This window comes from Echinops telfairi, unplaced genomic scaffold (assembly GCF_000313985.2).
Source record: "Echinops telfairi isolate 266 unplaced genomic scaffold, ASM31398v2 ScPeMD7_7424;HRSCAF=8462, whole genome shotgun sequence".
NCBI classification, from domain to species: domain Eukaryota; kingdom Metazoa; phylum Chordata; class Mammalia; order Afrosoricida; family Tenrecidae; genus Echinops; species Echinops telfairi.
This window is the reverse complement of record NW_022111324.1, coordinates 95,289,562-95,303,796: the sequence shown is the minus strand read 5'-3', so window position 1 is coordinate 95,303,796 and position 14,235 is coordinate 95,289,562. Positions and strand designations below refer to the sequence as shown.

At 45.5% G+C, this 14,235-nt stretch overlaps 1 protein-coding gene across 2 annotated transcripts in view; it reads right to left on the bottom strand.

Annotated features, from left to right (window-relative positions):
• HIVEP1 (HIVEP zinc finger 1) overlaps positions 1 to 14,235 on the bottom strand; it is a 147,162-nt gene that overhangs the window by 27,709 nt on the left and 105,218 nt on the right. For both annotated transcript variants that reach the window (XM_045298068.1, XM_045298069.1), the window contains exon 3: positions 1,821 to 7,639. In XM_045298068.1, coding sequence (XP_045154003.1) covers positions 1,821 to 7,639 — 5,819 coding nt within the window. The remainder of the gene's footprint in view (positions 1 to 1,820; positions 7,640 to 14,235) is intronic.

Here is a 14,235-nt window from a genome sequence, read left to right as displayed (position 1 = left end):
TTCCATCGTTGGCGTGTTTGGTTAACAGAGGTCTAGCCCTTTCTTCTCAGCTGCCCTGGATGGACTTGAATCTCCAATCTGCAGCTGAGCTGGTTAACCATCTGCACCGCCCAGGGTCTCATGAGTGTTACTGGAGCAGAACAATCTAGATACTCCTGTGAATCCTCAACCTTTTTTTACCTCTCCTTCCTTAATTTCCATGACACCAATCTCACCTGCTTCTTCTTTTTCCTCTATGAATGGTCTCTTTCAGCAACCTGCGGGGACTTCCTTTCTCTACTCAGTCTTTTAAGTACCAGTCCCTCCCAGGGATTGCGTCTAGGCCCTCTTGCCTTTGCTTCTTTTCAGGCTCCCTGAGAAACCATTAAAACTTCCCCCTGGGCTTTCCTGAGAGCCACATCTTAGCTATGCATCTCCAGATATATCTACTATACCACTTAGTATTTCAGGAAAGTTAATTTTCACAGACACTCCAGGAACATACATGAAGTTGCTAAAATACTAAGACTCAGGTCCCATCTTCCAAGAGTTTGATTTATTGACTAAAGTCTGGACATTAAGAAAAATAGGTTCCACAAATGGTTAGGGTGCATCGCTCCACCGAGTAAGTACCACTAGTTCTTGAGCCTACTTTCCACCAATTTCAAAGTATGCTGTTGTTCCAAACAGCATTCTTTAGCCTTTTAAAAAGGGCTCTTTTTCAGTTCTTTTAATGAACCAAATTCTTTCTCACTTGCATGCCATTCAATCATTCCACAGACTGCTAGTTTCTCATGTTTGTTTGCCAGAAAAAATCACCAGTTGATCCCCCCCAACACCCCCACCCCTGACACACACACACACACACACACACACACACACACACACAAGACTCTGCTAAGTAACATCTCTTTGGAACGTCTTGCCCTTCCAGCCATACTTACACAGCCTATCAGCAATTTTACGGATTTACTTACTTTAGAAGTTTTATTCATTTCTACCATAATACCAATACTGCAATATTTTTTTACTGAAATGTTTATTAATTTGTACAATATGCTGGTGAATCTATAGAAGTCAGTGTAATTCCTGATACCCAGAAACAAACATGAAACCTTTATCAACTGTATTTTTAATTGCTTAAATGATCCTTCCCCCATTTTATAAAGCTAACTCCTCTAAGGGGGTTGAGTCCACAAATTCTACAGAATTAAACTTCTTTATAAGCCTTGTATAAATCAACTGGGTCATCAAGTGTATCAGTTATTTTGTGAACCTTCCCATCAATCTTCAGATGACTCTCAGAGTGATCTTGATAGAAAGCTGGGATGGGGTGAGGTGGATAAGGGAGTGGTCAGGTCTCAATCAGGACCAACAGTGCTATCTTCAGACAGGCTCTCCACTCCGATTTCAAAGTGAAATAGACAAATCTTTGTGCACACCTCTCTTTCCCTGCATTATCGGGGTAAAGCAGACACATAATCTACTCGCAACACCACCACCTTATCAGAAGAGAAGAGAGCAAGGTAAACTAACGAGTCTCTGTCTCATTAAATAGAGACTACTTTAACTAAGAGAGGAAACATTAAAAAGTGTTTCCAGCTGGCTATCAATTCCAAAACATTTTATGACAGAATCAGTGAAAGAACTCCGGGTAAACTCCATCAATATAACTCCAGGGGTTAAAGTCTCACCCTTGCCCTTAAGTAACAAACACATCCAGCACAATTTACCATTCAAAACGAAAATACCCATTTGCAATTAAAATGTTGAAAAGGTATCAAGACTGTTAAACAAAACTGGCACCAGATATGTCTGAAAGTAGATTATCTTTGTAGTACCTTGTTTAAGTTGCTTTTCCACTTGCTTGAGTAGACCAACAGATCTAATTTGGAGTGACTGGCTACGGCTTGACAATATAAGGCCTTTCCAGTCTTCTGTTTTGAATTAAGGAGAGAAAGCGCAACTTTTGTAGGTAGACCGAGTGGATTTGGATTGCTGGAGCTCACTGTCCAATCAGTATATGCGGAGGTTTTCTGGTCATTCTGAGGCAAGTGCAGTGACTTCTGTCTTAGGAGATAACACCAGGTGAAGCTCGTGGTGGTCTTACTGGGACAAGACCGCTGCGGCGGCTCACCGGTATTAAACACTGAAAGGGTGCTTGCTGATTTAATGTCTTGGGTGTTGTCACCTTGATTCTTAACCGCGGCTGGAGACCTCCTTTCTTGGTTATTGTCTATACTTTTCAAAGGAGACGTGTGAGTGATTTCCGAAGAGACTGGTGAATTTCTAACTGTGAGAGTTAGTGATGTGGAGGATTTGCAGTTTTCAAATTCTTGTGGTTCGGTGACAGAGTCTATAGAGGGAGACTTGGCAGTTGGTGAAACATCTGCTGAGTCATTCTTCATTTCAGGTTGGGAGAAAGCACCCTGTTCCAGAATCACTCCTTCCAGGGGTTCTGTGGTACACACCTGCCTCACCAAGACAGGCTTCTTCTGTTTGTTAGCTTCATTCGCTCTGGGACTCAACAGCTCTGAGGGTCTAACGTCTGTGGAGCAAACAGCCCCATATTCATCCTTCACTCGCTTCTGGTGCTTTTCCATGGCAATGTCTAAGCTGTTTGCTGGGGAAAGCATCCTTTTACTTGAGGCCGAAGATTCTTGTTGAGGGGAAAGTCTACCAATAGACAACTTCTGACTTACAGGCAAGGATTCCGGCAGCGCAGACTTTTGGCATAGTTCTGAAAAAACGTTCTCACAAACAAGTTCTTTCTCTGGGTTTGGCAAAGTCTTCTGTTGCTCTTTCTGCAGTTTTGGCATGGAAATTGGTTCTCTGCTCATTGGCACTACAGCATTACGAGCCTGGCAAATTGGTTGACTTGAGAGATCCTGGGTCACAAGAATTTGTGGCAGAGATGTAACTGTGGGGAAACAGTAGGCTGGGACACTGCTCTGAAGACGCACGGGCACCATGAACGATGGTGGTGCCTTCTGTACCTGACTGCCGAGTGGCCCACGCTTGGATGCTGGCAGAGCACATGGATCGGGTGTGTCCTCTACTGGCTTGGCTGGTAACGCGGGGGAAGCCACGCGATGGTGTGCACTGACGGGATCTGAAAGAACTTGATTTGGCAAAGAATGTACAGGGTTAGAAGAGTAAGACTGGCTTGAAGCTAAAGCCTGAAACTGAAGTTGGTACTTTGGGGCAAAGCTCTCCTCATTCTGAGAGGATGTACACAAGGTGGGGCTGGCATCCGGCTGGGCAGCCCGGACAGTGACTCTCTGAGGTGGCTGTGCATTTTGGTGGCTGGGAACTGTGTGCACTTGATTTAATAAGTTCAGACCAAAAAGCTGTTGAGGAGAAAAACTTTTAGTCGAGCTGGACTTCAAAGTTTCCGTCTGCAGATCGGTAACTTTGGCCTGGGTGTGCAAAGCACTGGCCGGAAACTCCACTCTTGACATGCTAGTGACCTGAGTCCCCTGGAAGGGCACTGGGTTTACAGGTGGAGGGGCAATAGTTTGGAAGGGCGATGGGGTCACTGGAGGCACGTGACTCTCTGGGGCTATATTTAAGGATATCTGCCGTATCAGTGGTCCTCTTCTTCTCTCTAAAAGGGTCACGTGTCTGGTAGGTCCCATGACAGAGGGGGGTGTTGGAGGCTGTAGGTCAACCAGAGGTACCACCTGAGATGGAGCGATGCTTCCGCAGTCAAATGATTTGCTTCTGAAATCAGAGATCTCCATGGACGTCTGCATGCAACTGATCTGCTCTGACGCGGCCCGCCTCATTTCCTGGTGAGCTGCAGGAACATTAAGTGTATTGGGGCCGGCTGGAATCACCAAAAACTCTGCTTTATTTAGAAATTCAATGTTGGGGGAAGAGTCTGCTTTAGAAAGATCCTCTATGTCTAGCGAAGCAGAGAAGCTTGAGGCCTGCGACAGACTACTCTCCCGACTCAGGCTCCTAGACAGGGCGGACTCAAAGCTCGACTCGGTGGAGGAGTGCTCCATCTCAGCCAGACGGAGTCTTTTCTTCTTGGGCGGCAGTTTCTCCGTCGGCAATTTTGACAAGGTTTCACTCCGCTGAGGCCAACTGAACTTTTCTGATTTTTCTGGATCGTGGCCTTGGGCTTCCGCGTCCCGATCTGGCTCTTCTGTGACCAGGATCTCCGGGACTTGGATATTGTGCTGCCGGACGAGCCGGGAGGGCTGGCCTAACACATGCCTTTCGCTGGGAATCCTTCGGGAACTTGGTGAGAGCTCCGAGACTCTGAGTGTGTCTGGCAACGCAGGCTGGTGAGGATGGGAGAGGTTCGGGGAAGGGTGGCTGCTGTCCTGAGACATCCCTCCTGCTGTCACCGTCGCAGCCGCCACCGCCCGACCCAGCTCCTGGAAGGCACCCGGGGAGCCTCTCTCAAAAGACTCAAGCTTGTCGAATGAATTGGGCCTGCTCAGCGAGTTTGTGTGCTGTATGACAGAGATTCCCGTGCCGTGCCTTTTCAGGTCTGCCTTTTCCTGGGTAGCGGAGCTTATCTGCTGCTCCGCAATGGTGGCCAGCTTCGGATCCGTGGTCTGGTCGGTGCCCCTGGCAACAAGCTGATTGTGTGAGCTTTGCAGCTGGATGCTTCTCTGCTGTTGGTCACTCGCTATGGCAACGTGATGTGTGGGCACACTGGACGTGGAGGCCGGCGCATTCTGCAGCTGAAGGCCTCCTGGGCTTTTCAGCGGAGCCCCGCTTTCATTTTGCTGAAGCTCGTCATCGTCACCGACACTCTTCATTTTCCGCCTTTTTCGAATCTGGGGGGTCTGTTCCCAGACACCCGTGGAAGCAGCTACTCTATAGTGCAGGATCCGAGGCTGCGTACTGCTGGGCATGGGACTGTGTTCCGGTTCTCGCAGGGTGACCTTTGTTTTTGGCCCGTGTAACTCTGAGCAGTAAAATTTCTTATGGTTTTCAAAATTTTCCAGTTTCCGATACCTGTTTCTACAGGTTTCACACTCAAACATTGTCCCCCGCCCTTGGTGGGACTTTTTCTTCTCCAGATTTGATCCCTGTACCAGGGACTTGTTCCTGGCCGATACCGTTTCACTGCATGCGTTAAACCCTTGGTGGCTCTCTTCCACAGGCTGCCCAGTACCAAGCACATGATTTTCACTTGTGGAAGAGTCTTCGATTGCTGCTTGCCTCACCAGTGTACGGGGATGTCCGCTTTGGGGCACGGATGTGTTGGGCCCTGAAACGAAGACATCATCGTACAAAGAGCCAATCTTGTCATCAAATGATTGACTTCCTCTTATTGGGTGAGGGGGAGGTATTAGATTTGCAGGTACTGCAGAGCAGCCCGTGGTGGGCATAGAGTTACTTCTAGTAATAGGCAAACAGTCAAGGGAAGGTACAGACAGAAGGAAAACCTGTTTTGACTTCTCAGTTGGGGTAAAAGGGGACTTTGGTATATCTGAGCTCGAGCTTGTTCTCCGTCCCATGGGCTTCAAATCAAACTGGAAAGAATCTTTAAATATGTATGATTTGGGGGAGTCGATGCTTCCCCGGCGCGAGAGGGATGTTCTCCGTGGTTTTACACTATCCAACTGCTTGTCATCAACCAGGGCTTCGTTGTCTGAGATGAGCTTTGATATCCGTTCTTCAAGGGTTTTCGTTGCCAAAGGTGGTCGCATCTGGCCTGGTGAAAGCAAGGCTTTCTCGCTTGTTGGTGGAGCAGCGGGAGCGAGTGTACTGACACGAGAGGCAGAGGGTCCGTTCGGCTTATTCGGGTCTGACTCGGTGGTGGGTAACGCTCTGGCAAAGGGAGTTGGTGGACTCACTGTCTGATCGGCACTTTCAGAGCGCGAGAAGTACCCCGAATCCGTACTTCCTAGGCTTCGGGGACTCAGAAGCAGCTTTACTTGTTGCTCCTGGGAGAAATCTGTAGCCTGCTGCCTTTGTAGCTGGGCGTGCACTGTCCCTGCATGAGATTCTTGTTTTCCTTCTGAATGGCTCAGGTCCCTTTTCTGAGGGGCCTGCTCATCTGACTCTAGGGAGGGTACACAAGCTGAATTCGACAGCCCCTTGGCCACCATGAGGTCCTTCTGCTTCTGGGCACTGGAAAGCTCAGAGATGACCTCTGACTTTGGACTACCCGCGCTTAAAGGGGATACGCCCACAGGGTGGACCACAACTTTGGGTAACTCGGTGAGAGCTTGCAAGCCAGACAGTTTTTCCTGTCGTGAGAAGTCCCCTAGCATGGGATCGGGGTTGCATGGAACGGTACTCGACACAGAGGCGGCTTCCGTGTTCCTGATTTGCACAGACTGCAGACCCATGGGGCCCAGGTCGTCGTGTCTTTCCTCGGCAGTGCCCTCATCGTCACTCTCGCCACTGTCTTCCAGGTCTGACTGGACGCTAAGTGCTTTGGGGGACTCGTGTGACGTGAACAAACCACTGGAGTCTGGCTGTAAGACAAGCCCCAGTTTGATGGTGTGGGCGTGGGATTTTTTGTGCTTGTACAGGTTACTCTTCGTCTTAAAGGAAAACCCACAGGTCACGCAGGGATAGGGCCGCTCCCCCGTGTGGGAGCGGATGTGCTTCAGGAGCACGCTGGGCTTCGCGCAGGCTCGGTTGCAGTACTCGCAGATGTACTTCCCTTGCTTTTTGGGCTTCGGGTCTTTCAGAAGGAGATCGCACATTTGCTCGACGCTGGGATGCACCCCCGGGGTGGCGGGGGGCTGTCCGGAGGGCGTCAGGCTCACTGGCACGGCTGCAGCTGCGCCCCCTTGCTGGTTTGGAGGAATAACCTGAGTTCTACTGGGAGGTGGTGGCACGGCTACATTACACACTGCTTCCAGTTTGGCGTGCTCTTGCGAGTGCAGACCCGTGGCTGACCTGGTGAAAGTCGGGCACCCCGGAAGCTGCCGGCTGGGCTGGGCAGCCCGCGGAACAGGGTGCTCAGGGGGGCCGTACGCAGTAGAGGCCTCGGAGGCCACACAGCACGGGGAGGGCTGCGGGGGGTCGCTGGCAGCAAATGCCGGGGCCTCTGCGGGACTGGTTTTCAGATTCGTGGGCGAGTGGACAGTTCTATTTGGTCTCAGTTTTTCGATCTTAATTGCACAAGACGAGCCCTTTTGTGACAAGGTGCTCAGTTCTGGCTCCATTGCTTTCAGTAAGACATCAAAGGCGGTGTTCGTGTAGGAGGCGGAGGTGGAAGTACAACTGGAAGAGATACATTCACTATTGTCAGTCCTTGCTTTACTGGACAAAGAACTCGAGTCACCTTTTGCGTCTGGGAAGTTCAACTTGGCCGGGGCGGCCCCTTCCGACCTCCATCTGCGCAGCTCGGCGGTATGCTGCACAAACAAGGGCTGCTTTGGGGAGACAGGCTCGTCGGATTTAGAGGCGTCGGAAATTATTCCGGGCGCTTCTCCATTTTGTTTACTGACTTGCTTCCCATTTTTAACGGGAACCTGGTTCCGTTTCTTGTGAGGCTCGGAAGCACTCTGCAGACCCGTGCAAGATGCCTCTTCTGTATTTTGTTTCTGTTTTGCCTGGAGAGGGTTTCTCAGTGGGGATTTTGGTATTTTTTTCAGGTGATTCTCAGTTACAATCTTTTTCCGTTTCACACCTTTCAGTGATTCTGAAGTTCCTTTAAGACCAGCTTCTAAGATTTCTGTTTAAAAAAATAATAATGATGAAAAAGGAGTTATTGGCAAAATAACATCTACATCGACTTTAATTTTTTTAAATTCGGATTATTACTCCGAGGGTCATTCAACAATTGAGGGGCAGAGTTCAGGGCAAGACCATTGTAGTCAAAGGGCATCCTAACATTAGAATGTTAATGAAAATCTATTGATGTGGCCAAGTTAGAACTGCACTGAGCCTTCTTTCTAGAACCCTGTGCTCCCTCCCCTCCTGCTGACTTTCATCTGCCAGAGTCCTGGAACTAGGTTCTTCCAAAGCATAGCGATTTCCTCCCCACCCCCACTCCCCACACTGCTCTTCACAGCCAAACGCTGTCCATAGGGTAGTTTGAAAAGGCTGGCCTGCACAGAAGGAAATCAAACCATCTGACAGTTATCACATCACATATTTTTCAAAGCAAATTTCCAATGAAACATCCAAATATGCAGCATGGATATCCTTATGAGACACAGGGCCACCATAACATTTACAACAAATATACCTACTGATCATTATATATCAGTCAGCAGAAGCATGGCATATTGCTAACAGAGCAATTCTAACGTGAACAGGAAAACATGGGACAAAGAAATAGCCCGGTTGTTCTAGTTCCTTAAAAAGATGGCTATAGTAATTGAATAAGATATTCAAGGGTTTCTTCGTTATTAGTGACAGATACAAATGATTGCGGGAGCTAAGAGTTTAGAAAACACCACTATTCTTGGTTGGGTTGGTAATAAACCAACATTTTAACAGCATCTCCCATTAACTATTCTAATTTTGAGCAATAATTATCTGTCATAATTTGGCTTGTTTTCATTCCCAGGGTACTTGAGCAACAAGGCACAAAAAATATTTGAACTTAATTATTTGGAAACCAGAAATGCCAAGAACTTGAAAGTCCTACAATTTTTTAAATAGCTCTTGCAATGTATGTATTTGAAATTCATATTAGGCCAAAATGTCTACAACAGAATACTAGTACATTTATTGAAGATAAAATTTGCATAAAATAAAAACTGTACTCATTTTGTGATATCAGTTTATATGCTATAATACATTAGGTTTAATAACAATACACATACCACCCTCCCACACACAAAACAACTCGAAAACATTCTAATCTACTGAAAACGCAATTACCCACCACAATCAGAAAGACACACACACACACACACACACAAATCTATACTTCTGAAATATATGAGTAAAGAATAATCTGAAGAAATGCATCAGCATTATTCATACTTTCACAAAATTATGTTCAGCATTTCTTTTTTCCAATTCACTTGGTTATAAAATGAAGGATGTCCACTGGTTCCTCCTAGCTGAGATGTACACGATACAACCAGCGATGACTTTCTGCTGCTCATTCACTCCACCAGGCAAAATGGAAAATGACTGTCACCATCCAGAGTTAGGTGGTGGCTTGTAATAACAGACGTAAACACAGAAATGAGAAATGATTTAGACAATCAACAGTTCTCCTCGGGACAGAAATACTAGAGATTAAAACACACACACAAACCTCACCTCAGGCTTATTCAGATGGGGTACATGGGTTTATTTTGTTGTTTTATATACTTCTGGGAACTAGAATTTGTATCTATATATTTTTTAAACTCACAAAAGAATCCAACAAGTCCAAAGAAAAATGCAAAATTATAATCCATTGGCAGAAACCCTGAATACCATTGTGTTAGTGTGGGTACATTAGAAAAACGAATCCACAGAAACTCATATGTATAAGAGAGATTTTCATATAAAGGGTAAGTGTACATTAAGAAAGCATCCCAACTCAGTGCTGTCCAAGCCCAGAAGTCCAACATTAGCCCATATGTCCGACACCAATCTGCAAAGTCCTCCTCAAAGTCCAACATTAGCCCCTATGTCCAACACCAATCTACAAAGTCCTCCTCAATCTCCAAAACACATGCAATGACGCTGACTGCAGGTGGAAAGCCAAATCAGTGAGTGTGTAAGCATCTCAGTGCTGGCAGGGGTCTCCACATGGCTGCTTCAGCACTCAGGGCTGCTTCGGGGTAGGTCCATGTGGCTTCTCCTCAGGGATGTCTTGCAGGAAGTGAGCTTTGCCGGCTGAAGCAGGGAAATGACTAAGGCAGCTGCACCCTGGTCCGACCATCAGAAAGCAAGACACCCAAGAACTACAAAATGCGAGGCTCACTGAGCCATTTATCTCTCCGCTCTTCAATTAATCCCACATGTGTTTATTGGTTAGGTTGGCACAATAAACCTTAACTATCTCAGCCATATACTCTGACAGTCCTACCTGATCTCAAGAAGAGATGTGATGCATTGAACACTAATGAGTAAATGCAAGTGGTTGGATGACCTCAAGGACAGCATACATGAACGAAGCCGAAGGTCATTAAAAAGGCAAAGGGGGGAAAAAGACCAAATGCATGTCAGAAGAGACTCTGAATCTTGTATTTGATGGAAGAGTAGCTTAAACAAATGTGAAAAAAAAAATCATTAAGAAATGAAACTGAACAGAAGGTTTCAAAGGGCAGCTCAAGAAGACAAAGGAAAGCAATATAATGAAATGTGTTAAGGGCTGGAGTTAGAAAACCAGTAGGGATGAATGCCCAGCATTTCTCAAGCAGAAAGAACTGAAGAGAGAAAAAGAAGTCTGCATTCAATATGGAAGGATTCAATGGGCATCATAAAGTGGAAGGTCCCACCTGGTGAGTAGCAACTGAGCTCTTAAAAGCTTCTGGGTTGACATTTAAGAAGCAACTATTGATCTTTCCCTTTCCAGAGGCAAGAGTGAAAAAAAAAATCAAATATATATGGAAACAAGTAGTTCAGTGGTCTAATGGGCTACACAAGAATTAGATGGAGCCACATTGATATTACCAACTGTTCTGGAGAGGTTCACATGAGAAGTTCCTATGTAGAGCTGAAGAAAAATATTAATTAAAATGCAAAATCATATCAACATCAGATTTACTAGTCAGAAAGAAACTAGTGGAACATGTCCATGGCCCTTAGTCACCCTTCAGCTCTGGAAATGAATCCATGGCTCAACCTTCACTCAAGCAATAAATGGGCCTATAAGAGGTGCAGTTAACACCGGGGAACTACACTCCTGTTAGAACAATTATGAGACCAAAAGGGCAGTATTAACCAAAGGATAAAGTTGAGAAAAGTTAGGAATGAAGGAGGAACTGAAACAGGAAATACAGGAGAGAAGTGGACTGTAATCAGTGATAGCTGTGTAATTAGTGTAATTGTGTGGATTGTAATCAGTGACATGAAGCAAAATGAGACTGAATCATTGAACGGGAAACTTATCTATTCTGTAAAGCTTCACTCATTCAAGCATTTCAGGAGGCAGCAGAGGGTCAAGAACCAATGGTACAGAAGAAAGACGTCCAAGCTGCACTGAAGGCATTGATGATAAACTTGGTTCCACACGTTGATGGAATATTTGAAGTGTTTCAACAAATGGATGCAACACAGGAAATGGTCTCTCATCTATGTCAAGAAACTCGGAAGGCAGCTAGTTAGTGATCTGGCCAACCAACTGAAAGAGATCCCTATCTGTGCCCAATCCAAAGAAAGATGACCTAACACATGATACAAATACAAGCAAGATTATGCTGAGGAGAATTCAAAAACAGCTGCAGTAATACATCAACAGGTAATTGCCACAATTCAAACTAGAAGCAGAATACCATATGGTAAGGGGGAAATCATTGTTGATGTCAGATGAATCTTGGCCAGAAAGATGTTCATTTGTGTTTTATTGATTATGCGATGGCATTCTACTGTTAGGATCATAACATATTATGGGTAACATTGCAAAGAATGAGAATTCCAAAACACTTCATTGCATTCAAGGAAACATATAGAGGGAACAAGAGTCCAAAACTATCGGGACATTGACAGAACTTCAAACAGGGATCATCAATTTAACACATCTACATGTCACTTACATGACGGACCAAAACGGACAGTGCTCCCACTGACAGTTATTGACCTGCTGAGCTGCATTACATGAAAAACCAGAGTTCTCCATCATGTCCGCATTCAAGCGTGTATCAGAATATTCACAAAAAGCACCGACTCGACAAAGTTGACTAGCAGGGGTGACAGCAACTAAGTCTGCTCGTTTCTGTGTATTCACGGGACCGGTTCCATCCCTTTCTGAAACACAAGCCAAAGTTAGAGCTTTTTAAAGGCGCACCAGGGAGTTCACAGCACCACTAGCAGCCAAAGGAAGCCAGAATTGAAACACTAAGTTCTCTTCCTCAAGAGAGCATTTGAGTTGCTGATGAGAGGAACTTCCTTACAAGACGTAGAGCCACCTCAAAGAAAAAAGCACAAGAAACTCCATTTTAGAGAAGAAATAAAGTGTAACATTGGGGCCCAAATCAACAGCTGATCCAAGGAGCCACCACAGAAATGTGGGGAACCCTGATAAGACTGGGCTGAGACCTGACCGACGCCCCAAAACCAGCCAAGTCACCTAAAGCGTGGAGAAAGCCAATAAGACTTGACTGGGACAGTGAATACGTCAAAGAGCCAGCCAAGCTGTCAATCTAAACCTGGGTAGGGACACTGACTTTTCAGAGAGCCAAGCAAGGAGACATCAACTCCTGCTCTCAACGCTTCCCAGGGTGAGTACACCAACGAGGCAATGCTTATTGGGACTATGGTGCTAGTATGAAATGCGTGGAGTGCTGTTATTATGCCCTTATGCTCATCGTTGTTTGCCCTTAGTAGTTGAGTAATATTTTAGATTGGTTGATGTGTGTTTGCAATGAATAAACCGAGCATTCGAAAATGTCTAAGAGCGTTAAGTAACTATTGATCGCCCCGCTCATGACAGTTGCTAGGGATGTTGTGGCAAGAAAATGTCTCAAAGTAGATAAAATATGATAAACTATAACCTAAAAGTGTGCTTAAAATCCTGCCTTGATTTCTTTTTCTTCCAGATTTACAGAGAGCTACCTCCTTGTGAACAGTTTCTCTCTTTGGGGGCCTGGGTGATACAAGGTGTATCCTGTTTTCCAACAGTTGAGAGGATGGATATTGGGTCAGGTATTGGCCGGGGAAGATGAGCAAACAGGTCTGCTGAGATACTCTGTCTGTGTCTGGGAGGATGGAGAGATGTTGGGAAGGGTGAAAAAAAATCAACTTTCCTTTCCACTCCACCAATCTGCATAGTAAACATACAAGTGCAGAATTGTAAACATAACCAAAAAAAAATGCAGGACTAGAAAATTCAGTAGGAAAATGGTTACGCTAACTACACAGCAAGGGCACGCGTAAACGGGAGATTGACCAGCACACTGAAAACTAAAACGAAAGAACGTTTTCACAAATGATTTTTAAATCTAACAAATTTTTCATTCACCTTTAAAATACAATATAAAGCTTCACTATGTTAGGTTTGGTAGGCAAAAAAAATGGTTCGGCCCTAATCTTCAGGGCCTGTGAATATATTCCCTTACAGCAGCTTGGATAACACAACTACTGTCACTGAGTTGGCTCTAACTCCCATATAGACCCACGATTTGGTTTCCGAGGCTGTAAGCTTTAGCAGAGCAGAAAGACTCAACCTTTTCTGAAGGAGTGGTTGGGTTCAAACTGCTGAACTTGTGGGTTGCTAACTACAAGGTCAGCAGTTGGAAGAAAGGCGGGGATCTCTATTCCCATAGAGTTACCATCTCAGAAATTCACGGGGCAATTCTACCCTGTCCTATATATAGGGTTGAGACTTGCTGGTGGTGAGATTGGTTTGGGGGCAGGGTAGCTGTGAGTGAGAAGCAGCTAGTTGGCAGTGGACACAGATAGAGTGGTGCATGGTGGTCCAGAGGGTCAAGTGCTCAGCGACTAGCCAAAAGACTGGTCGGGACCCACCCAGAGGCACTACTACAAATCCTACAGAGCAGTTCTACTGTACTTATACGGGCTTATCGTAAATGGACATCAATTCCACAGCAGCTAGCCAAAATGACAACAAAGTCCGCGGTAATTTGTTTTAGAAAACTTAAGAGACTGTCAAAATCACTCCTTACCTTCTCCCTAAGCCTCTGCATGGGAAAGCCAGGTTAGAACGTGTGTGCATCATCACAGAACGTTCCACTGTGTGGCACTGACCTCATGCAAAAACAGCAACAATGCTTTATGGGGCTTATAGAATATATAAAAGCAAAATACATGTTGACAGTAACACACAGGGTATGTGTCATTAAAAATATCATGTATGCTCAGTCCCCACCAGGGTTTCAGTAATTCCTCTTTGTTACAGGAGGAAAGGCAAGTAAATACAGTAAAGAGCTGGGAGGCAAAGAGCATTTATAGAGGTCTGATAAAGGCATGTACGTATGCAAATATATTTATATATGAGGATGAGGAAATAGATTTATGTGCATATATTTATAGGTTTAGTATTACGGTAGCAGGAGGACATTGGGTCTCCACTCAAGTACTCCCTCATTGCAAGAATGCTTTCTTCTATTAAACTGGCATTCTATGATGCTTACCTTCCCGACAACCACTAAAGACAAAGCGGGTGAATAAGCAAATGTGGTGAAGAAAGCTGATGGTGCC